The sequence below is a fragment of the Pipistrellus hanaki genome (assembly GCF_964339955.1).
Source record: "Pipistrellus hanaki genome assembly, chromosome: 5".
Classification (NCBI taxonomy): domain Eukaryota; kingdom Metazoa; phylum Chordata; class Mammalia; order Chiroptera; family Vespertilionidae; genus Pipistrellus; species Pipistrellus hanaki.
The window spans coordinates 47,983,410-48,009,534 of record NC_140507.1 but is presented as its reverse complement, the minus strand read 5'-3'; the positions used below and the strand labels follow the sequence as shown (position 1 = coordinate 48,009,534).

Sequence of the window (26,125 nt, the reverse complement as noted above, 5' to 3'; positions counted from 1 at the left end):
ATGAGAAGACACAGACAGAGAGGAGGCAATATGAAGACAGAGGTAGAGATTGGAGTGATGTGGCCATAAGCCAAGGAAGCTAAGTAATGCCATCACCAGAAGCTGGAAGAGGCAAGAAGGGATTCTCCGCCTAGTCTCCAGAGGACCTGCAGCCTGGGCAACCAACACCTTGATTTTGGACTCCTGGCTTTCAGGACTAAGAGAGAATAGAGTTCTGTTATTTCCTAGCCAGTTAAAGGTACTTGTTACAGCAGCTATGGGAAATTAACCCAAGCCGTAACATAACAAAATTCACACTGTACTGAATTCTTTTCCTTTAAGTAACGATTAAAAACAAAACAAACAAATAAAAAAAACCCTTTCAGGAGCTAGATTCAGCTCTACACAGATCAAAGAGTTCTTGGTAAATAAGAATTTGCGAACAGTGATAAAGTTAAACTGGCTCAATTTCTGTAAGCGTAATGTTTAATGATCTTTTAATAAAAGGGCATGCCTTCAATGACTGAGATACAAGACTCTTGAACCTAGTGAGAAATTACTCTAAGAAAATAATTGTGTTGTAGACTGTCTTTCATGTATGTCCACTTATCTTGTGCCTGCCTAAGTAATTAACATCAGATTTTATCACACCTCCTGTGCTTTCTCTTTTTAGATTATTTAATGTTAAGCTCTTTTTATAGAGGCTCCCTTTTTGTTATCCTGCCTGATGTATAATTAGATGACGCTGCATGCTGTGCCACCTTCAACTGCTGGCACAGCGCATAAGCCGGCTTCGTTTTTGGATAGCAAGCCATGTTATCAAGAAACACGACTATAGGGAAATACAGGATGAGTGTCTTTCAATCTTTGAATACATTCAGGATTAAAATCTGGCATCCCTGAACCATCCCCGAAGTCCCTTCCAAACGTTTAGTTAACCACTGAGCCATTGGAGACCAGGCTATTTCCAAAACAGTATTTTAATAAAAACACGGTATTTTATTTCTTTGTTTGGGTGCATAAGGGGGGAGGGCGTTGATGGCCCAGCAGGGTCATGGTAGGCAGTCGTCCTTGAAACTATCAATGTCACGTGGCTGCCAGGAAACACCTGAAGGTAGAAACTGGGGGACAGACTCTAGCACGTGGGTCGATGGAAGTTAGGACCCCCCCCTTCAACCCCTTTCCCCCCCCACACTCTCTACTCGGCAGGCCCTTCACCTCTTTGCCTTGGGGGTCCCTGACCCTCCGCCCTGGAGGAAGACTTGGTCCCCACCCCCGGCTGCCCACCCACTCCCGGCAGGTGTAGGCAAGGGGGCTCCGGGCAGAGCGCACGCTGCGGGCGACAGATCTCGAGGCCTCCAGCGGACGGACGCCGGAAGGAAGAATTCCAGCGAAGTTGGGCATCGGCTGGGCAACCAGTTTTCCACCGTCCCGCGCGGCCGGAGCCTCCCCCCACCGCCACGCCCCCGAGGGAGCGGCTGCTCAGCGCCGCCCGGGACCGCGTCTGCCTCCCGGATCCGGCGGGGCACTGGGAGCCGCCTGGCCCCGCCCCCTGCGTGCACGTCAGCGCCGGCGTCCGGGAAGCGTCGTAATACCCAGAATAAGTGCGCCTAAAAAAAAAAAACCACCCTGGTTGCACCCCGCCGCAGATGCAGAGAGAGACATTTCTGATCAAGCCCACGATGGCCCTCCCCACAGCCTTGTGGCGAAGCAAAAGAGAGAACCTCTCCGTAGATGTGTTCCAGGGGCGCTGGCGGCTGTCTGTGCCTGTAGTTTTGTTGGAGAAGGACCCTCGATCAGGCTAGGTGGCTGTGGCGCCTTCTGGCTCTCCCCGCCCCAGCCATCCTTAAGGTTCCGCAGGTCCTGGAAGTGGCGAGTCTGTCAGCCCCACCACGGCGGCTAGCCTCTTTTCCTCGGACAGCCCGCGCCGGCCAGCCTGGCCCCAATGGTTCGCTTCGGAGTCTTCGCGCATGGGAGAGGCTGGGGCCCGATCGGATCCGGCGGGTGCGCGTCTACCCGGAGGCGCGCGGTAGTGATGGCGGCGCTCAGTGAGGCTTCCCTGTCACTGGATACTACTACTCCCAGCCCTCCTCGAAGCCGCCCGGGCAGCCCCCAGGTCTCCAGTTTACAAGTAGCAATTTGACTTGCTCCGCTGCCTGGGGAAGAGGGACTGTGCAAAGAGTGCAGACGCCCCCCGGGGACTCAGCGATCGCAGCCCCCCGAAAAAGGAAAGGAGGCAAACAAATAAACAAAACCCTACCCATCCTGGCCAACATGAGGCTGCTGGAGAGGATGAGGAAAGAATGGTTCATGGTTGGAATAGTGCTGGCCATCGCCGGGGCGAAGCTGGAGCCGTCCATCGGGGTGGACGGGGGTAAGTCTGCGCCGCCGCCGCACGCTGCACTGGGGAACTCACGCGGGCGAGTCTTGGACGGGAGGGGAGACCCGGTCTTTGGAGGGGAATGTCTACCTCTCCCTGGGGCGCTGACCCGCCCGGGGTGTCCTTCTTTGGCCCTTTGACCCTTGGGCTGACGTTTTCAGTTGGCCGACCCCAGAGGGGAATTTGCCATGCAGATCCCCCCCCCCCCCCCCCCCCCAAAGGGGCCAGCAGCGACTTGGGACGCAGGTTCCCCTTTCCGCGAACAGTCAGGGACTGTCCTCCGGGTCCAGGAGTGAGGGGACCGAGGCGGGGATGAAACTTACTTCTCGTCCCTTCAGAGCAGCATCCTGCTCCACGGATGCTGGGGTGCCAGGAGTTCCTTGTCTGTCTTGGGGTGGGCACCATGACCATGTCTATTTCCAACCCTTCACCCCCTTAAAAATAAAATAAAATTAAAAAAAGCAGGGGGAGAGAAAGAGGCAGGGACACCCCTGCCTCCTGCAGCCCAGCCTTTGGGGCCCACACGCCCGAGGCTGGAGGGAGGGATGCTGTGCAGCGTGGCTGCTCCCAGGCAGCTGAGTGACACGTCGCACACTTTCCTGCCGGGATGCCACTTCCGCGTGCTGCGGGCCGGCCGGGTGGCTGCACCCGGCGGGGGTCCCACAGCCGCAGGCTGTGCTGGGCTCTGTGGTGTGTGTGTTTTGGCCAGGGAATGTGGGCGGGCTGACATCACCCGCAGATCCAGGATAGTGGGAGCCTTGTCATGTGGGGGGCAGGGGGGAGGCATGGGTGGACATAACTGGAGACATCATTGGCCTTTTTGTGGCCCTTACCCGTTCTCTCTCCCCTCCACCTCCAGGCATGCCCTACTTTTCATGAGCATGAATTGGATTTCTTCCATGGACTGTCTTTTTTTTTTTTTTTTTTGACCTTGTTTGCCTGTTTCCAGGCTTATTGACAGGTTTCATACATCAGCCATACAACGGGGACAGATGAGGAGAGAAGTGAGCGCAGGCAAGCTTTGTATGGTCGGAAGTGCTCAGGAGCATATTTGGAGTTATTGGCTCCTGGTTAAACCATGATGGGGGGTGTTGGGGGGATAATATGATCTCTCAAGAGGAGAGTGGTTCCTTCTACCATCTTCCTTCTATACCTGCATTGAGAAGTCGCTTCAGGGAACATTTAAAAGGAAGGACTTGAGCAAAGATTGTGGGGATTAAAACTTTTTTACCTTAGAAATGTCATTTCCCATTTTCACTAGACCTCATGCCATCCATCTAGGATAATACATTTCTTTGTTTAATTTCAAAAGAGTAGAATGTTAAGAGCTCAAAGGGGTCTTTAAAGTATTTTAAGCCAACAGGCTTCGTTCACAGTTGAAGATCCTGAGGCCTGAGACCAGGTGACTGACCCTAGGATAAGTTAGCTAGGGAAGGGGAAGGACTGGGGACTAGGACTGCCCCTTACTTCATACCAGTTGCAAAATCCATACACATTTTCTTGATGAAAAAATCATTAAAAATGAATAACCATTATAAAGAAGAAGCCCTCCGTAATAAAGACATTTTCTGTGCCCTGATTTTTAGCCCAAAGGAGCAGACCAGAATCCACTAGTATTAGATAACAGTTAAACTTACATGATTTCTTTGTTAGCTGTCCATGTGTAAAAGTTACTTTCTCTAAAACCAAAAGTCAAGCAAACAATTATATAGGCTGTCAGGCTAAGTACTTGTTACTTCTGTCAAACTTCTCATTGACCTTACAACCTCTTAAATAAAAATAAACCTCCAAATATTGACAAATAACACTTTCACTCCACTAGCTAATCCAACAAAAATGTAGGAACAAGGAAAGAAATGGTTGCTGAAATGTTTCTGTCCTATTCTGCTCTTTAGAATGGTCTAAGGTACCTCTTTTTGCTTCTAGTCAGAGTTTCCATTTATGGGCTCAGTACATTGATGAACAATTTTCAGAACAGTTTTCTAGAAATTATAGTAAATAGGGAAGTTTTTATAGTCTTCAACTTAAGATGCTCACTTCACTTTTGCCTGGATCAGTACCTTAATGATTGCACTCTTTTTTTAAAAATCCTCACCCAAGCATATTTTATTTTAAAAAATAATAATTTTAGAGTGAGAGGAAGGGAGAGAGAGAGAAACATCAATCGGTTGCCTCCTGTACATGTGCAACTAGGATCAAACTGCAACCTAGATATGTACCTGACCAGAAATCAAACCCTCAATCCTCTGGTATATGGAACCATGTTCCAACCAACTGAGCCACCCAGCCCAGGCTACACTCTTTATTTTTAAGTGTAAGACTTCTACACTTAAAGTGTCACAACTACCATCTGACCTCCCTTTAAAAAAATCTTTAGCCTGGCTGGTATGGTTCAGTGGTTGTACGTGAACCCATGAACCTGGAGGTCACATGCCCTGGTTGCAGGCTCGATGCCCAGTAGGGGGCATGCAGGGGGCAGCCCATCAATGATTCTCTCTCACCATTGATGTTTCTATATCTCTCTCCGTCTCTCTCTCTCTCTGAAGTCAATAAAAATATATTAAAATATTTAAAAAAATTTTTATAGCCAATTAGAGAGTTTTATAATGGCAGGAAATTTATAGATATGGGAAACCTAAAGTTCGAGAAGTTGAATGACTTTCCAAATGGGAAAAAGCATAATAGGTACATGCCTAGATAATTTAATTCTTAGTTTACTCACTTACATTTTACTTTTCAATAAATAGAAGAAGTGTGAAAATAAAGAGCCCCAATAGATGTAAATGTATATAGATGCTGAGGTATTATTAATCTGTTCATTGAGACCCAGGCAAACTCTGAGCTATGCACACCTTCGAGTTTAATCAAGTTCAACACTATGTTATTCATTTTTGGGAAGAGAAAGATTTACTTCTTTGGAAGTACAGAGTAACTTTTTCATTTCTACCTGCATCTTAACTTAAATGTTTGCCATTAATAATACATAAACCCTAAAAAGGAAACTGCTTCATTTTTCCATTAAAAGAACATAACCAGAAATATGCTATAAGCTTAAGTACATTGACACAAATATCTTAGATCATGTTTAGAAGTGAAATTTACTTTGAAGATGAGTAGATTTTATGAAATAACTAGAGGCTCAGTGCATGAAATTTGTGCATGGGTAGGGTTCCTTGTTACTGCCAATTGCCTGCTTTGACCAGGACCTCCCTTCCCCTGGCTGCCTGCCTCTGCTTCTGGCTGGGGTGGGGCCAGCCAAGGGGGAGGGGCCATGGGCGGTTGGCCAGCTGGTCCCACCCCCTGGTTGAATTCTCAGTTAAAGGGACAATTAGCATATTAGGCTTTTATTATATAGGATAATAGTTCATTGCATTTTTAAGCATTCCAAATAGTTTTCTCTCCCTTTCACCCCCAGGTCCCCATTAAAAAGTGTGAGTTCTGGAGCCCCCAAATTGCTTCATTTTTTAAAATTTTCTTTTGATTTTACTACCTCATTTTCACTGACAAATATTTTTTTTTTTCTTTTGTTAAAAGGAAAAGTTAAAATTTACATTTCCACTTCAGCTCTATAGCCATCTTAAGATCTGGAGCTGATTATTCTGGTGACATAGAAGATATAATCATTATCTTGGAGAGGGCCAGATATCATTTTTAAATAGTAGCTTCACCTCTCACTTCTGTGCAAATATTTACCAAGTTTTTATTGCAGCCTTGGTGACTTCTGGTTCTGCATTCAAAAGTTGAGCTGTCTATTGGCAATCGGTGATCATGTCTCAGAGGGCTTAGGTTTCCCCAAATCAGAACAATTTCCTCCTTTCCTTTCAAAAGATATCTTGTAGGTAGCTCTGGAATACCCTCCCCATGTCTTTTCACAGTGTAGAGTTATTCAGAGATGCATCTAATAAAAACCCCCACACAATTTAAAACATTGAAAGTCAAGAGTCATTCCACTGAATTACACCAATTAGTTAACAGTTATCATGTGTATTTATGTATGTGCATGTGAATTGTGGGAAGAGTTCTTAAAAAACTTGGTTGTTGGCCAATTAAGGTAGATGTTTTAACTGTCCCACAGAAACATACAATCTAAGCAGATGCCATGTGCTGGCTATGGAGATGCATCTTTAGGTGTGTTCCCTGGCTTTCTTTTGTGACCACATTGCTAACTCTGACCCATCTTACATGGACATTCTGGAGGCACCACTGTGGGCAGAACCACAGTTGACAAGAATAAGGTCTGATAAAAAACATGAGACTGGAGGAAAATAAAAATGCTATTGGTTTGTTTTTTTTTTTTAATGGTATTTAAAATTCCTGTGAAGCATCTACTTTCAAAACAAGCCAGACTCCTTGACTTTAAAATCTGCTTCTGAACCACTTTTCTCAGTTGTTGAGGAAATATTATTTATTTATATATATATATATATATATATATATATATATATATATATATATATTATTGTTTTCTTATAGAAAGGAAGAGAGAGGGAGAGAGAGTCAGAAACATCGATGAGAGAGAATCATCGATCAGCTGCCTCTTGCACACCCCCTACTGGGGATGTGCCCGCAATCAAGGTACATGCCTGCAATCAAGGTACATGCCCTTGACCGGAATCGAACCTGGGACCCTTCAGTCCGCAGGCTGACGCTCTATCCACTGAGCCAAACCAGCCTGGGCTAGAAAATATTATTTCTAAGTGTGAGCTGCTGAGACAGATTTACTCTTGAGCAAAACAATAATGTATCTTCTTCAAGTTTTTGAACAGCCTTTACTGCCCTCGTCTGTAATACCATTAGCACTTACCTCTTCCCTTTTGTTTTCTTGTCTCAGATCTCAGCAAAATGATTTGTGTGAATGCCGGGTACATAAAAGAATTTATGACATTGTTTGAGGAGACCTTTGCTCCTTTTATTCACTGATGTACTACATATACCTAAAATACAGTAGTTGCTCAATAAGTATTTGTTGACTGAATGAATGGTGATTTTTCCTAACTTTGGAACTGAACATCTGTAGGTGTTTGGTGGAGAGTTACAGGGAACGGAGGAGCCATGAATGCGGTTCTGTTGTTTTGCTTAAAGGGTGTATTAGTTTCTTAGGATTGCCATGGCAAATTATCACAGACTGGGTGGCTTAAAACAACAAATTTATTTTCTCACAGTTCTGGAGGCTAAGGTCTGATCAAGATGTTGGCAGGGCCATGCTTCCACCAAAGGCTGTAGGGCAGACTCTGTCCTTGCTTCTTCTAGTTTGTTGTGGTTGCCGGCCAACCGAGTCCCAATAATATAAACTGTAGTGTCTGCCTCTGTCTTCACATGGCCATCTTTCCCTCTTTTTATAAGAACACCAGTCACTGATGAGGGCCCACTCTAATCCGATAAGACCTCATTTTAATTTGATTAATATCTACAAAGACCCTGTTTCCAAGTAATGTTCTGGAGGGACACACATTTTTGGAGGGATGCTATCAACTCAGCACAAGATGGTTGCATAGAATGTCAAATACGAGATAATCTCAGATTTTAAACTGTTGGTATAAAGTTTAGGGTTGCCCCTTATTGTACTCACAATGTTAACACGTCTGGGATGATGCCAGTCTAACTTCAGAGAGGAAATTTTTGGAGAGCACAGATCAGGCCTATGTGGTTCACTATAGTATGTATGCCCAGGCCAAGCACAATTTCTTAATAATTACAATCTTAACAACATGTTGTTAAGTGCTCTATTACTCTGTCTGTATCATCTCAATCACATAGTAAGTGCTCAATAAATATTTGTAGATGGGATACTCTTGGGGTGAACTGAATATATGCAAGAATGCAAGCTTTTATTTCTGGTATCCTAGAAATTAAATAATACTTGCTGAAGAGAAAGTAAGTTCTACCATTGAGAAATTCTCTTCTTTGATTTGGGGATTGATATTGTGGTAGATATCGTTAGGAGCCATGTTGAAGGATGTTGACTATCTGCTCTCTTATGTGAGAGCAGTTTATTTTTGAGTTTATTTTTATTCTTCTGGTTCAAGGATACTGTGCTGAGCTGGACAGCCATCGTCCTTGCCTTCTGGAAACTTCTCTCTGTAATTAGATGGCATCACAGCAAATGCTCAACTCGGTCAGGACAGTAACATACCCGGGTCAGCACTAAGAAACAAAGTACCATTTGTCCTTCTCCAGTGGATTTGTCTGGAAGACTGGAAACTCTTATCTAACAGTACCCAATTTCTCTCCCTTTAGGACCACTGAAGCCAGAAATAACTGTCTCCTACATTGCTGTTGCAACAATATTCTTTAACAGTGGACTATCATTAAAAACAGAGGTACTGTCACCCATGGGGCACATGAAAAGCAGGGAGAAAAATTCAGTTTGTATTTAACATTTTAAAGTTTCAGGATCCTTTTGTAAAGCTGTGTGCAGCTGTAGTCTGACAGCTCCACTATAACAGAAGGTAACTTTGACTTCAGCACAGGACTTGTGTTTTGTACGTACATATTCTACAAACCTTATAGTGGAGCAGCATGGAAGCTGAAGATGGTGTGTTTTTAAGATGGCAGCTGAAGTGATGCCTCTCCTTCAGGTCTTCCTCAGATTATGGTGGTAACAATAGGGGTGCCTTCCGTGGCCCCTTTAAGTTGTAGATGTTTATTTGGGCTTCCATAACTTTGTGGATTATCTTTTGTTCCCAGGACTGATGCTGTACAAGTGATACTTGTTAAAATTTTTTTAAAACTAATTTATATTTTTACAAATGTATATTCTTTGCTAGTACTGTATAGTTACTAAATGTTAATAGATGTTTTGAGGAAATATTAGTACTTTTTATACTAAATCTCACTGTACCATGAAGCTATACAGGTAATATGATTTATTGATCCAGGTGTCACTGAATATGGGATTCCTTGGAATTAAATATCTAGACATTTTTATACCTGAGATAGGAATGAGTAGAATATATGATTCCCTTTTGACTTACAATAGAAAAAAAAAAAAAAATAGGAGAAAATACTCATTTGCTTTTGAGGAAATTACAGAGTTGTTTTTTTTTTTGTTTGTTTTTTTAAATATATTTTATTGATATTTTACAGAGAGGAAGGGAGAGAGATAGAGAGTTAGAAACATCGATGAGAGAGAAACATCGACCAGCTGCCTCTTGCACACCCTGTACTGGGGATGTGCCCACAACCAATGTACATGCCCTTGACCAGAATCGAACCTGGGACCCTTCAGTCCGCAGACCGACGCTCTACCACTGAGCCAAACCGGCTTCAGCTACATAGAGTTTTAAAAGTCATCATGCTAAGCTGCTTAGTCTTACATAGACAGGTTAATTTTACTATGAAAGTTTTTTTTTTTTTTTAAGGAAATGATTTTAAAACATACAATTCTGTTTGTGCATCATATCTTGCCTTTATTTCAGGTATCTTTCATTGTGATTTGAATGAAGGTCAAATTTACTTACCTCATTTTTGATCGTTCTAGTAGCAACACAGAAAAAAAAATATGGTTTTACTAAATTGATGCACTCTATAGGTAGCAGGTTGGTATAAATCTTTCTATTGGGGTCATTTGGGATATAGATGGGATCCATGTGTAATATCTATTATACGACAGATGAATTGTGTCAGAATGCTAAATATCCTCACTGATGTCTTCTGAAAATAGCTGACATGGATGGGATTTCCTAAATATGTCAAATTCCAATTTTTGTAAATTATATTGATAAGGAAGGACTGTGATTAGTACTTAGAGGACATAGGCTTTACCTGTCAACACCAGAGTGCTATTGGTCCTCAAATGGGTACAGAACTTACCACTCCTTTGCTGCTGGTCTCATCTTCCTTGAGGTCTTCCTGCGGGCCTTGGCTTATGCTCTTTGTGAAGCAGCTGCCTCACCCAAGTCCTCTACTTGGGAGGTTGCTCTAACTACGCCCCCTGGTGGCTTCTTAATGGTTACAACTGTTGCTTGTGCTATGGGAAATCTGGCAAGAGACGAGATTTCTCAGCTTCCTGCTTAATGCTGTTCTGTAAAGCAGCCAACTTTGTGGGATGCTGAAATTGAAGAAGGAAGGTCACAGTTATCAGCATTTCTCTAAGGACCAGATTTTCTGTAAGCACCTAGGAAACCTTCAGAGTCATCCAACTAATTTGATCTAATGATGAGCTGCCTGGATCCCTGGGCTTTGTTTTGTCTCTAAGAAGCCATCAGAACCATTTCCCCCATGAAAGACCCTTTTGAAACGAATACAACATTAAGTTATTTCCTAGATCCATTTAACTTAAGATGCCCTAGATTGCATCTTTGTGTAATGTTAAACCATCTCTAAGCCCTGCTTATTTCTTGGGCAACTGAACAGTTGTAAGTTAGAAGGTAGCAATCTTGTTATTTGTTTCCTAGTTAATAATCTTAAATTAATTACAATCGGGACAACTATTTTTGTATCCTTTTAGGTCTTAGAATCGTGCATTTTTGCACACAGAAGACGGTGAGTTATTATTGACTTGAGTTTATTTGAAAGATTTACTGTGGTCCCATTCAAATTTGATACATATTGAACATCAGACATTGATGTAATGATGTGTATTCTAAATTTGTTTTGCTCATTTATTAAAATTATAAAGAACTCTGTTTTAATACTTCATACTAAAAAGATTTAACGCCAAATCTTCAGTTTTTTAACTGTTGATTTCTAGTTTTTGAAATATGTGTTGAAATGGTTTCTGAAATCTTATTATACTGAAATGTAATAATGTCAACATTTGAGATATATTTTATATATAGCTAACTTCAAACCTACAGTTTCAGAGGATTTATCACTCAACAGACCATAACAGGACCAATTTATTTACTAAACAAATAACCTATCAAGTGCCTCTCACTACAACACACTATGCTTGGCACAAGGGAAGAAACAAAGATGAGCAGGATTTTATGGTGTTACTTGCTTTTTCCTTTCCAGTGTTACCTTATTTTCTCTTTCCTGTTGTATGAAGAGCTAGAAAATCTATAATTCTAGGTTTTTATGACAGTCTTGAAAATCTTTCTTAGGAAACACTTCATGTCTGTTATTTCCCTGTTGTTAAGAGGTCCCTTATGACCCAACACAGCAGACTCTTGTGATTCATTTTGCTGAGTTCTTACTGATCCATTATTCTGATGTGATATCAATTGTTTCTAATTGTCATTTATTAGGTCATGCAGTAGTCTCTAACTGCATTTTATTTTTCATAACTCTTTTCTTATTATAGAAGTGGTATTTCCCTATTGCAGAAAGATTAGAAAGAGTGAAAAAATAACTGTTCTAACATTTCTGTGCTTTTTTAGTTCTTTTTTTTCTTAAACATATTTTACATATAGAATGTTTTAAAAATAAAATATTTTTAACTTTATATATATGTATATAGGTATACACAATTTTTTCATGTAATTTAATACTGTTATTTAATTTTTCTTCACTTATACATTGAAAAATAAAATAATTTACATTTTGTTTACTTTTATGTACATAAACCAATTACAATTAATAAATCAAAAGGACAAAAGTATATATGATGAAAAGTCTTCCTTACACCCCTTTACCAGCTATCTCTCCTGTTCTCTTCTCTGGAGATAACAGTTTCTGTGTATCTTTCCAGAGATATTCTGTGCAGAACATTCATATGTGTATCCACCCCTATATTTTTTTATTTATATTTTTAAAATATATTTTATTGATTTTTTACAGAGAGGAAGGGAGAGGGACAGAGAGCTAGAAATATTGATGAGAGAGAACTATCAACCAGCTGTCTGCTGCACACCCCCTACTGGGGATGTATCTGCAACCAATGTACATGCCCTTGACCAGAATCGAACTTAGGACCTTTCAGTCTGCAGACCGACGCTCTATCCACTGAGCCAAACTGGTTTCAGCTATCCATCCACCCCTTTAAACTGTTATTTTATACTGTTTGCCAATTTACCTTATTTAACTCAGGAACCTATCTTGGAGATTATTTTATATCAACATATAAAGAACTCCCTGTTTTCTTTGTGTATCCTGAAAAGTACTCCATTTTATGAATGTGTCATGATACATTTTCCTGGGCCCCTATTGATGGACATTTAGGTATTTACAAGGTTTTGCTGTTATAAACACTCTGCAAAGGAAACCAAAAACATGCCATTTCCCACATTTTGGAGCACAGGTGAAGGGTTAATTCCTGGAAGTGGAATTTATAGGTCAAAATGATATATGCAGTTTAAGTTGTGATACATTCTCCAAGTACCTAGAATGGTGGCAGGAGCTCAGTAAGTACTTGTCCAATGAAGAAATGAGTTGCCAGATTGCTGTCCACAGGTTGTGCCAGTTTACATGCTGATTAAGTAGGGAGAGACCCTGTGCTCCTACATCGTTGTATAGTTTTAACATGGTTTAGAATAGCTCTTAACACTGTTTAATTCTTACCTTAAGTGGTTATACTCTTATCGTTGGACATTTAAGTTGTTTCCAGATTTTACCATAATGGATAATACTGTGAGGATCAGTTCTGTGTATAAATGCTTGGAACCATTTTTTATATCATTGGGATAAATTGTAGATATAAAATTTTGGGATCTAAGAATATAAATTATATTACAGTGCCTGATATATATCTCTAATTTACTGTTTAGGAAAGTTACACCATTTTATATTAATATGAGAAGTATATGCAAATGCCTTAATTACTGCATTGTGGCTAATCATTTTATTACAATTCAAACAATTGAAAACTCATATGTATTTGGTATTTCTTGAATGCCTCTGAGTATATCTGTGTGAGATTTGGTTTCAAGACTGCTGAGAATTCTGGGAATTGCTGGTGCTCAAGTGTCTCTGGATCTCTGGAGTGAAGCTTCTAATTCAGAGCAAGGATGGCTCCTTTTCTTTTAGTTCTGACCTATGGACCTGGTATGGCCTCTGGTCTGTCCAGTGTTTCCCTACATTAGTCCCAGATTGCCGGAAGCTCCTTAGATATTGTTAAGGACATCTTGTGACTGAAATGGAACTGCTTCTGTGACTTCACACAGGGAGATAAATAGTGGGAGCCTCTGAGACAGATCCTAGAGGTGGTGGTCAGTGAATGAGTCTGCACCGACCTACTGTTCATTAAACTATAAACTCCATCTCATGAGGCTGAGGCTATTGAAAGTCTTGCTTGAACTGGTGGGATCCGGGACATTATTATTACAGTGACTTTCTCTGGCAACTTTGAATGCACTTTAATGAGTGCCTGAATGTTTTATGTCAGTTTTCTACTACTTTCTGAATGTGTTTTATTTCCACTGAAAAACCACACAACTCAAAGAAATTCAAATGCAAACTCTTGTCAGTTAGTATATATTTAAACCCTCAAATTTAACTGAGTACCTTTTAGTTGTGAGCCTCATAACATGTGCCTGGCTTGTCCTGTTTGATGGGAATCTTTTCCCTCCCTGGCAGTAGGATGACAGGTTTATTGGGTTTGATTCCGAGCTTCACTGTATAGTAGCTCTCAACCTCAAGTTCCTTATCAATAAAACAGGAAAAATAACATCCACCTAAAGGTGTTGATGTGAGGACAAAATGAGATGACATACATAAACTGGCAAACTCAGAGAATGGCATATAACTATTACCATTCAGTAAATGTTACTAAATTGAGTGAGTCGATTTTGTGGAAACAGCGTTTTTAATTATAGAATACTAAAGGCATGGTGCACAAAATTCGTGCATGGGGATGCATGTCCCTCAGCCCAGCCCACACCCTCTCCAATCTGGGACCTCTCAAGGAAACGGGCAGCCGGACATCCCTCTCACAATCTAGGACTGCTGGCTCCCAACTGCTTGCCTGCCTGCCTTCCTGATTGATCCTAACTGCTTCTGCGTGCCAGCCTGATCACCCCCTAACTGCTCCTCTGTCAGCCTGATTGATGCCTAACTGCTCCCCTGCCAGACTGATTGCCCCAAACCATCCTCCCCTGCAGACTTGATTGCCCCCAACTGCCCTCCCTTGCATACCTGGTCTCCCCCCAACTGCCCTCCCTTGCAGGCCTGATCCCTCCCAACTGCCCTCCTCTGCTGGCCATCTTGTGGTGGCCATGTTGTGGTGGCCATTTTGTGTCCACAAGGGGGCAGCCAACTTGTGTGTTGGAGTCAATTTGCATATTACTCTTTTATTAGATAGGATTGTTGAGAGGAACATTTAAAAAAATATGATCGGTGTGTAGATTTAGTAACATCTTGCCAAATTGAGGTTAGTTATCATATAAAATTGTGACAGGTTTGCCGAAATGGGTTTGGCTCAGTTGTAGAGCATCGGTCTGTGGACTGAAAGGTCCCAGGTTCGATTCCGGTCAGGGGCATGTATTTTGGTTGCGGGCACATCCCTGGTAGGGGGTGTGCAAGAGGCAGCTGGTCGGTGTTTCTCTCTCATCGACGTTTCTAGCTATCTCTCTTCCTTCCTCTCTGTAAAAAAAATCAATAAAAATATATTTAAAAAATAAAAAATAAAAATAAAATTGTGACAGGTTTTACTAAAGTTTTAAGTAAGATTTCTTTTTTTTCCAGTGGTTAAACATACATGTTTGTTGCAGTGTCAACAGTTCTGAAATATACCAGTAGGCAGTTTAGTCCTGGTCCAGAATTTCACAAATCTGAATTATTGTGATATATTGTATATTTTAAAGCAATTAGAATATTTCAGAAATTTTATATAAAAATTATAATCTTCATAAATAACTTCATAACCATCATCAACTTTTTTCTTAAAGTTGTCTCTTTTGCAATAACTTTTCTTTTAAAATTTGTCTCTTAATACTTATGCATAATCTTTTATGCATAGGTAAAAAAATTTAGCTATGAAATAACTCCAAATTGATGGATGTAGCCAGACTTATTGTGTTGGTCAATTTACAATATCCATCTATATAAAAGCCTAAATGACTGGCTGACTAGCCAGTAGCTATGATGCTCAATTACCACTAGGGGGCAGATGTTCAATGCAAGAGCTGCCAAGCTGCGGTAACTTGGCAGCTGCAGTTCTCGGGTGACACACCTGGAACCAGAGAGGAGGGAGCCTGATTCTGGGGTGCATCACCTGAGTACCACCCTCTTGCAATCCAGGACCCCTCGGGGGATGTCAGAGAGCCAGTTTCAGCCCAATCCTTACAGGCCAGGCCGAGGGACACCACTGGTGCACAAATCTGTGCACCAGGCATCTAGTATATAAATATTGAATCATCATGTTATACATCTGAAACTAATATAATGTTATATATCAATTATATCTCAATTAAAAAAAGCAATTTGTGTGATGTTATTTTAGTGCCAACCTATCTTGAGAAATGGTTTTCTTACTTTTTTTTAATCTTGTGTCCTTTTTTGCAGGAGCTGACCAGTGCTTTAGTGCATATACGACTGCATCTTTTCATTCAGATCTTTACGCTTGCATTCTTCCCAGCAGCAATGTGGCTTTTTCTTCAGCTTTTATCAATCACACCGATCAATGAATGGCTTTTAAAAGGGTATGTTTAAATATTTTGAAGAGTCTACTTTTTAATTAATTAATTAATTTTTAAATTGTTGATGTCCCTCTCTTTCCCCCATGTATGCCCCTGTCCACCCAGCCCCATTCTTCTACCTTCACTACATTGTTGTCTGTGTCCATGTGCTATGCAGGAGGGTCCACTTTTAATGGGACATCTGTAGAGACATTGTTTCTGTAGCAACTTATGTGTGATATCTTATGAGAAAACAAAAACGCTTTTAACATCATTATTATTATCCTTCATCTTAAGGAATTTAAAAGAGTTGTGGGAATTTAAAAGAGTTGTGTTGGGAGAAAACTGGAAGGGACTAGAGAGATGTAAGATCTGTATGTATTATATGTATAATATAGGCTGTCCATTGAGTGCTTTAACTTTTGTGGTTTAATCTTACCAAATGTACAGAGATAATAGCTTTAAAAATATATAGAAAAGAAAAAATATATACAGGGACAAACATTTACATTTTCACTTGTTCTGTTTTATGCTTGATTGGGTAGTTGATTTAACAATAGATTTTTATTAGAATCTATTCTATTAAAAATGTTGTCATGTCCATTTAAAGGATTTGATGATTTAAAAAATTTTATTTGAATTGGTTTAGAACTGACCTTATGTTAGCATCATGGTATAATAGCTAAAATACTGAACTTAAAGGCCGAAGATTGCATTCTGACCCTGTCTCTAACTTGCTATGTGACTTTGAGGAAAGGAATTTCATAGTTTTGAACCTCAGTTTGCCAGTTCATAGAATGAAGATAATCATGCTTTTATTGCCTACTTTAACAACAATATCGGAGAAATCATTTATTTAGCTCTTGCTATGTGCCAGGAATTATAAGTATTGGAAAACCTACACTGAACAAAATGGGCCAAGCGTGAGTTTTGCACTAGAAGAGACTTTGGATGTGATTGTCAGTAAACAAGTAAATGGATAACTAAGATAGGAATACGTGATGCGAAGTAAAGCACTATGATATCGTTAAATGGTTGGGTGCCCAGACTGGTGATTAATTTAGATTGTAGAGTTCATGGGGCAGAGCATTCTAGGCAAAGGAAACAGAACGTTCAAAGGCTCCAAGGCAGGAATAACCCTGGTGTGTTTGAGGGTCAGGAAAGCGTCTGCGGTGGCCAGAGCTTGCGGACATGAAGGAGGAACACTATGTCTTGGGGTTGGAAAAGTAGGCAGAAACCAGTCACTCAGCATTGCAGGCCATGGTAAAGCATTCAGAGTTTATTCTGAGCAGTACAGAAAACCACCAGAGGGGATTAAATTAGAAAGCGGTGTTGTCTGATTTATATTTGCAAATGATTCTCTTGGCTAAACAGCAGTAGGGAGAAATGAATGTGTAAAGGATATAAATATTTTAAAATTGGAGTTCTCAGAACCCCTGGACGGATAGGATATGGAGAGAGGAGGACAGGAAGAATTTCTTCCTGATGACTTCTGGATTTTGGGTATGAGCCACTGGGTAATTGGTGACATCCTTTACTTACCTGGAGAGAAGTGAGTTAGAACAAGAGGGGAAAATCAAGAGGACTGTTGTGGCCAGATTGAGGTTGAGAGTGAACATAAAATTTTGCTGAAAACCATAAAATGTCACATAGATATGGTGACATCATTTTAGAGCAACAATGTACAAGGTGGGCAAAAGTAGGTTTGCAGTTGTCATACAAATAAATAATACAATAATTAATAAATAATAATACAACAGTAAGCTCTGTTTCACATACTTATAACTGAAACCCTACTTTTGCCCACCTCTGTTTAATGCATATGAAAAGCCAACAGTTATCAAGTATCTGCACTCAAGAAATAGGAAGATATTAACTCAAATTGCTTGTATTAAAGGAACTTCCAATTTAGTTCATGTGTAGGACATACAGTGTGTGTGTGTGTGTGTGTGTGTGTGTGTGTGTGTGTGTGTATATATATATATATATATATATATATATATATATATATCATAGTGACCAACCAAGTGGGGCAGCATATGATTTGTCAGATGAGTGGTGAAATCAGTTAAAGGTAAGAGGTTCAGTAAGGGTTGTGTACTCCTAAAGCAGAAATTTCATATATGAGACATTAGTGAAGGAAAGATTAAAAGCTTCTTTACTTCCTACTTCCCAATTTGGATGCCTTTAATTTCTTCTTCTTATCTGATCGCTATGGCTAGGACTTCCAGTACTATGTTAATAAGAGGTGAAAGGACTACCCTGTCATTTCTGTTCCTAAGGGAAACGGTTTTAGTTTTTGCCCTTTGAATATGATGTTGGCTATAGGTTTGTAATATATAGCCTTTACTGCTGTTTGACTCAACGATTCCACTTCTGGGAATATATCCTAAGAATCTTAAAACACCAATCAGAAAGAATATATGCATCATGAGATGAAAGTTTTGAGAATTGCTGTTTTATAGAAAGGAATAAACACATGCAAGCTTGTGTTTTGTTAAATATTTTTGAACTTTGGAAGTGGTTTTAAAGTTTTATTTTTCCTTAAGGACTTTCTACCCTCCCCCCCTCCCAAAAAAAAAAAAAAAAAAAAAAGTAAGGAAAAGATACCTGAAATAAGACTCAGGCTAAATTATATACATTTTGGTTATCTTTCGATGACTACACTTACTCTAACTTGACTATTTTTAAAAATTATATAATAAAAGCTTAAATAATTTTAAAAATAAAGTCACCCAAAACTATGAATGAAATGAGAGCTTCCCCCAGCACTTGCAAAGCCATATTGCCTCTCATAGAATTGTCTGAACTCAACAGGGTATATGTATTGAGAATCACTCTTCTATTTTCATTTACGCAGCTCTGCAATTTTAGAATGAATGTAGTGAAAACTATTTATGATTGAAAAATGCTATTTATAATTGCACTTTCTTTTATTTTTCAGTTTGCAGACTGTGGGTTGCATGCCTCCCCCTGTGTCTTCTGCAGTGATTTTGACCAAGGCAGTTGGTGGAAATGAGGTGAGTCTGGGCTGTTTAAACAAAAATGGGTGTTGTGCTTTTTTGGTATATTCTATTTTATGACATAGGAGTCAGGTAGCAGAAAACACATAAACATAGCAGCTTATGAAAGAAGTGAGTTATTTATATGCTAGAGGCTTGTTGCAGGAAGATTCCTGCAAGAACAGGGCTTTTGGTGAGCTTCCCTCCTGCCACTGCCACCCCTCCCGCCCCCCCCCCCCCCACAAATCCGGTGCTTTCCCTGATGCCTCTGCCCCCGCCCCCACTCCACTCTTTTTCTCCTGTCGCCACCGATTCCCCCACCCTTCACGCTTTCCCTCCCACAGCTGCCTTGCTTTCCACTTTCCCTCCCTCTTCCTTCTATGCTGTCTTCAGTCCTCACTCCCCTCTCCCTCAGCGTATGCAAATTAACCACCATCTTTGTTGGGTTAATTTGCGTACTTGCTCTGATTGGCTGTGGGTATAGCGAAGATACAGTCAATTAGCATTTTTCTCTTTTTTAAGTGTAGATTATGATGCTGCTAAAATTGATGACAATGAGTGGGATTCAAGATTACAAAGGAGGTGAATGAAATAGGGCTGGTGATTTCTCTACTTCAGTGGGAAATTGGGAGACGGAGGAAAGGAATTCAAGGAAAGGGATTTTTCATCCAAGACTTACAAACTGAGGACACCTGCTATGACCATTCCTTAATTCTTTAAAAAATTGTAAGGAATTAATTTTGTGGGAAAGGGGTCAGTATAAGTTTAATGGCTAGTGAAGGTGATATACAAAGGAAAAATGAAGCCAGCCCAGCTGGTGTGGCTCAGTGGTTGAGAGCTGACCCATATACCAAAGAGGTCATTGGTTTGATTCCTAGTATGGGCACATGCCCAGGTTTTAGGCTCTATCCCCAGTAGGGAGCATGCAGGAGGCAGCTGATCAATGTTTCTCATTTATGTTTCTATCTCTCTATCTCTTTCTTCTTCTCTCTTTAAAATCAATAAATTTTTATTTTTATTTTTATTTTTTTTTATAAAAAGGAAATGAAGCCAGATTTCCAAGATAAGTTAAAAAAAATTATCCAACTGCTAGCTAGCGGACTCTGGCATAAGATGAGTGCTTGTGTATGGGGATAGCAGTTATTCACTTAAAGAACTACTTATAAGTGGCTCTTCTGAGTTGAAAGGCCCTACAACTTTGTACTGAGGCACTTTGCTTTGTAGTAGCCTATTCCCCTTTTCCACTGATAGTCCCTCATATAGAAAAGAATACTTCTGAAGAAGGAAAGATAGAAGGTGTTGTCACTTCAATCATCCTTAGGAGTTTGCTTTCTCAGCATCTATTTAAATTTTCATCCATTTTATTAATTTCAAAAATATTTCTTGATCACATGCTATATTCTTTTTAAAAACAGGGTCATTGAAATATTATTGACATACAATAAACTGCACAAATTTAAGCAATTTAATGTTTTTGACATATGTATAATAGTGTATATCTGTGAAATCACAGATAGTGAACATGTCCATTACGCTCAAAAGTTTCCTTGTACCCTTTGGTAATCCTTCCCTCCTGTTCTTCTTAGCACCTCTCTTCCCCTGGCAACCACTGATCTGTTTTCTGTCACTGTGCATTAGTTTGCATTTTCTAGAGTTTTATATAATGGATCATAAAGTGTATACTCTTTTTTTTCTGTCTTTTTTTTTTTTCACTTAGAATAATTATTTTGAGTTTCATCTATTGATATATTGTGTGTATCAATAATATTCCTTTTTATTGCTGAGATGTATTATTTTGTATGGATGTGCCACAATTTGTTTATCCATTCACTTGTTAATGGACATTCAGGTAGTTTCCACGCTGGGGCTATGGATATTTGTGTACAGATCTTTACATGGACATAAACTTCCAATTCTCTTGGGAATTCTTAGCAGTAGAATGGCTGTTTTAGTACATTTTAACCAAGGGAGGAATCACCAATAAATAGTTATAAATCACTATAAATAGTTTTTGAATTGAACCATTTCTTTTACTATGCAGGCACTCTCCTTTTTACCACAGGTGCATGTTTATCTTTTTAAGAAATTGCCAAAGTATTTTCAAAAGGGGTTGTACCATTTTACATTTCAAGCAGCCGCGTATGAGTTTCCAGTGTTCTACATGGTTGGCATTGTCAGTCTTTAATTTCAGCCATTCTGATAGGTGTGGAGTGGTATCTCATTGGGGCTTTAATTTAATTTGCTTCCAGTGACTAGTGATGGTAAGTGTTATTATCTTTCCATATGCTTATTTACTATCCATGTCTTTTTTAATAAAATGTTTCTTAAATCTTTTGCTTTTTTTAATTGGGTATTTTATTTTCTTATTGATGAGATTTGAGAGTTTTATATATTCTGGATATAATTTCCCCTCATTCGATATAGGCATTGTAAATATTTCCTCCCAGTGTGCGGTTTGTTTTTTTCAATTTCTTACCATAGTCTTGAAGAGCAGGATGATAGTGGAGGCACTGAAATGAGGTTGGATGCCTTATGCATTTTGAAGGCACAGGATATGCTTATGCGTTGGATGTGGAATGTGAGAGAAAGACAGGTGTCAAGAATGACCTCAAGGTTTTTGACTGAGCAGCTAAAAGGATGGAGTTGCTGATATGGAAATGAGTACTGTGAGAGCAGGTTTGGGAGGCATCAGTCTGGTGATAACTAAGAATGCCAAAATCTCGATGGCTACCTGTATAGGTTTATTTCTTGCTCATAGTACATATCCCGTGTGGGTCAGTTGGAATGTCTTTGCTGTCACTAAGGAACCTTGGTTAATGAAGGCCCTATTTCTATGGAACTCATAGCATTTATAGTTGCCACAGCAGGGAAAGAGAGAGATTGGAGAGTCACCAATGGGCTTTTCACTGACCAGGCTGGAAGGGGTACATGGCACTTCTGCTCACATTAAAAAGGCCAGAACAAGTCATATAGCTTCACCATGTGTTGCCATTGATGTGCCCCGAATGAGAAGAGAACTGGATGTTGATGAACACTCGTAAAGATGTCATCCATGTGGGTAAAGATCAAGAGTTTGTGTTTTATTAAGATACCTATTATGTATCCAAATGAAAATGTCAGAAAGCAATTAGAGATACAGAGTTAGAGCTCAGGTCTAAACTGGAGATATAATTAGGGAGTCATCAGTGAGTAAATGGTATTTCAAGCCAAGATTGGAGAAGATCACCTGGGAATAGAGCATATGTAGAAAAGAAACAGGTTCAAGAGCTGAGCTCTGGGACCCTCCATCATTAAGAAGTCATGACAGCGAGGACTAAGGAGCAAAGGCAACATCCTATATAATAAAGAAGTAATATGCAAATTGACCCTCATGCCCTCCCTTAAGATGGCTGCCCCCATGTGGTCAAAGATGGCCGCTACAAGATGGTCAGCAGGGGAGGGCAGTTAGGGGCGACCAGGCCAACAGGGGAGAGTACTTGGGGGTGACTGGGCCTGCAGGGGAGGGAGGGCAGTTGTGGGGGACTAGGTCGGCAGGGGAGGGCAGTTAGAAGAAATTGGGACAGCAAGGGAGACCAGTTAGGTATCATTCAGGCTGGCAGGGGAGTGGTTAGAGGGTGATCAGGCTGGCAGACAGGCGAGCGGTTGGGAGCCAGCAAGTCCTGGATTGTGAAAGGGATGTCCCACTGCCGGTTTAGGCCCGCTTCCTCCTGAGGGGTCCCAGATTGGAAAGGGTGCAGGCTGGGCTGAGGGACACTCCCTCAAGTGCACAAATTTCTCCTAGTAGAAAACATATTGTAATTAGAGAAATGGAAAGAAAAACAAGAAATTATGGTATCCTGAAACCAGATGATGAAAGTGTTTGAAGGAAGAGGGTATGATCAGCTATGTCAAATTCTGCTGATTAAATGGCATAAGGTGAATTCTGAGAATTGACCCTTGAATTAAGCTACATGGAGGTTACTGGTAACCTTGGCCAGAGTGGTTTTTGTGGAATGTGGGGGCAAAAGCTTGTTTGTAGTAGGTTTAAGGGAAAACAGGAAAAGGGAAGAGAGGAATTAAAGAGTTATAGACATCATTTTGAGGTCTTTGTGATAAAGGGACTAGAGAACTGAGGTTGTATTTAGGTGGGATGTGGGGTTAAGATTTTTAAGTACAGAAATGACCGCATGTTTCTGTCATGCTGGGAACTGTACAGTAGAAAGAGAGCTGGATGACTTTTATTTTTCTCAGCAGCCGATAGTGATGACAGGGTAAGTGCTATGAATGTTTGAGATGAGAGGAGAAACATGCCATTACCGCCAAGCTGAGGAGAGTGGGTTAGCTGGAGAGTATGGTAGCATTGCAGGCAGCACTGAGGATCCAGCTGGGATTTAGTCATTCATTTAAAGGGAAGCCAGGCATCACGGTTGTGTGTGTTTTCTTAGCATATTTAGCTTTTTGGTGTAGGAATAGAATTGGCAGATAGTTGGAAACCTGGCGTTTCATTATTCCAGCTAATTTTTTCACCTAATAATAGTGAGATAGAGGAGTTATAGGAGTCAGACTGATTCCTGCTTTGATTTTCTATCACTTTGAAATAATTTGAGGAAAGGGTTTCTTTTGTAATATCAGAGACTGGTGTTAAGGGTGTAAATGTGTCATTTATCTCTTTCATTCTAATGTGATTCCCTTAGGAGCCATAAGGCCAAAAAACCTCTTTGTTCTCAAATGACTTTGGCAGAAGTTCAAAGTTCACTAATTTTCTTGTCATTAATATATAGCAATAAAAAGTGTATTTACATGTTCATTCCTCAGTAGATATTTTACTTGTTTACATTAATGTATGCTAATAAGGTTGAGTTTACAAAGGTTTCCTTTGTTTTCTAATATCATTGGTCTAGCTCTTTAAATGTGTGTATGGTGAGTCTTCATGACTATCAAGCATTGGGGAGTAAGATGCAATTTTTCACACATATTGAAAATTGAGCTTCAGAAATGAAGCTTGTGAAGTCCAGTTTGGCCGTATCTTCTGATATGAAATGAATAGACTCTTATACTGTCAGATTTGTGGAAGAATATGATCAGCAAGTAAAAATAGTAAGTTTAAGTTTAATGTTTTTCTAAAGTAATGTTACAAAGTAACTGAATATAAGCTTCGCTGAAGTAAATTTAAGGGAAGATTAACCTAGTCTGTGGATGAAAAGTGAATTTATTGGTACATGCAAATGAAAAGTCCAAAAGCTGAATTCAGTGTCAGGTGCCATTGGGTGACGGTTCTGAGTCTACATCTCTGTGATTCACTCTTCTGTCTCCATGCAGCAGCTTTCTTCCCACGAGGTTTCAACACGGTAGGAAAATTGCTGGGCACATTTCCATGTCCTTTCAAACTGACTAGCCTTTGCAGTATTTATGGCTGTAAGAAACCTATCTTTTTTTTTTCTTTAAATTTTTGTAAGAAACCTTTATTTTTATTATTGCACTTTGTATTACAAAACTTCTTAACATTTAGTTTATGGTCTCATATATTTACATATACATCTTCAGTATATATACATGTTTAGTATATGTCCTCATGTATAAAAGAACATCTGTGATTATGTAGCATATTTGTACTTGAATGATTTTGGGGGATGTATTCAGACACAATAGTGTTGTTTGAAATGATTCTCTTGGTTTTATTTTGCACAGTTGTTATATAACTTAGGAAGATATATATATTTTCCGGTTACTAATATGCCTTCCATTTTAAAGTTGTTGTTTTTTCCATAAAACTATTGATTACCAGAAGGTTTTTGTCATGGGTGGGAAGTGACTGCATCCTTTAAACTCACAGCTTGTCCTTTGGCTAGACATAGCTTTATTACCTTTTGTTGAAGTTATAAAACAATTTCTGTTTTTATAACTTGGGTATTTTTGTTTCAGAGAGCCAACAGAATTTATAGTAACTTCTAACCGCAGAAGGAACTCAATGTACATGCATAACAGGCGCTAGGATGCTAGCGTATGCTTTTGGTATTAAAGTGAGACTGTTAAGGGTGTATCTGACTGGCAGTCCTATTTTGTGGCTTTTAAATTTTAAAGTACACTTATTTAAATATTGGAAACATAGCAAGATTCTTTTTCTTTTTTTTGATTGTTATTTTTTTTATTCTGGTGTTTTAAATGAAGCTTTTCAAAAGTATGCTGTTGACATGGTCTGATTGATGAACATGTTGAGAGAGAGAGAGAGAGAGAGAGAGAGAGAGAGAAAGAGAGGTGGAGAGAGAGGGTTTAGTTCTTTTCTCTCTCTCTCTCTCTTTTTTTTTTTTTTACTTTGTCTTAAAAAACCCCCACACAAATTAAATAAAACAGTGAACAATTCTATTTAAATTGAACCAGAGTCCCTAGTTCATGGTGGGGAAGGCTGAGAAGAGGGAGACAGGATGTGGCTGCAAGTGGGAGGCAATTCAGATGAGAGATGTATAGTGTGGGAGGTCTCAGAGGACAAAGGAGTCCCCGAAATGGTATAGATACACGCTCTCTCTCAGGGCCACAGTTGTGGCCCTCAGGAGCTGGGGTCCTGCTGCCCTGTGAAACCTTCTGGCAGCGAAGACTTCACCTCCTACATCCTGGTCTCCCATTCAAGAAGGTACCAGAGCCTTTGCCAGCCCTGCTCCTCCCTAGCACTTCCCGGGATTCCTTCTCCTTTCTTAAATAATCAAAAAAGTAATAAGACTTGGTGAACCCTAATTTTATTTCTAAATATAAGAAAGTAGATAGGTAAAAATGTTTTCTATTTTATTATAGCGTGGGAGATATAGGATAAGCTCTTATTCTTCCTTTGAAACTATACATTTGTTTGGTTTAAATTTCTATTCCAAATGTAATGTTCTGTGCTAAAAACTATGATTTCCCCTCTCCCCAAAGCCTTACGAGGTTTAAAACCTAATGGGACTTGCCAAGTAAATAATTGTATTAAAATTTAAGTATTAGTAACTTCTGCCTTGTGGTCACTACCACAGAGATTCCTTTTATAAAAGTAGATTCTTTTTTAAGAAATGGGAAAATCATTTCCCAGAGTTTGTAGAGAAGGTGCTATGTAGCTTTAATGCTACTGTTATAGAGATATTTCATTTTTCTATAACTTTAGCTGCTATTTAATGAAAAAATAAAAAAGGTAGGGTTTGGGAGAAGATGTGTTATCTTCTTTAACTTCAGTAGTTTGTTTGTTTGTTTATTTATTTATTTACTTGCAAGCTGAGATAGCAAAGGATTCAGCTAAAAGCCATTGCCTAAAAATAGCCTTATTA

General features: G+C 39.8%; 1 protein-coding gene across 4 annotated transcripts in view; it reads left to right on the top strand.

The window, feature by feature from the left end:
• The first annotated feature begins 1,584 nt into the window (after positions 1-1,584).
• SLC10A7 (solute carrier family 10 member 7) overlaps positions 1,585-26,125 on the top strand; it is a 189,190-nt gene continuing 164,649 nt past the window's right edge. For all 4 annotated transcript variants that reach the window (XM_084884288.1, XM_084884289.1, XM_084884291.1 and 1 more), the window contains exons 1-4: positions 1,585-2,353; positions 8,597-8,679; positions 15,743-15,879; positions 18,800-18,875. In XM_084884288.1, coding sequence (XP_084740414.1) covers positions 2,254-2,353; positions 8,597-8,679; positions 15,743-15,879; positions 18,800-18,875 — 396 coding nt within the window. In that variant the 5' untranslated portion in view covers positions 1,585-2,253. The remainder of the gene's footprint in view (positions 2,354-8,596; positions 8,680-15,742; positions 15,880-18,799; positions 18,876-26,125) is intronic.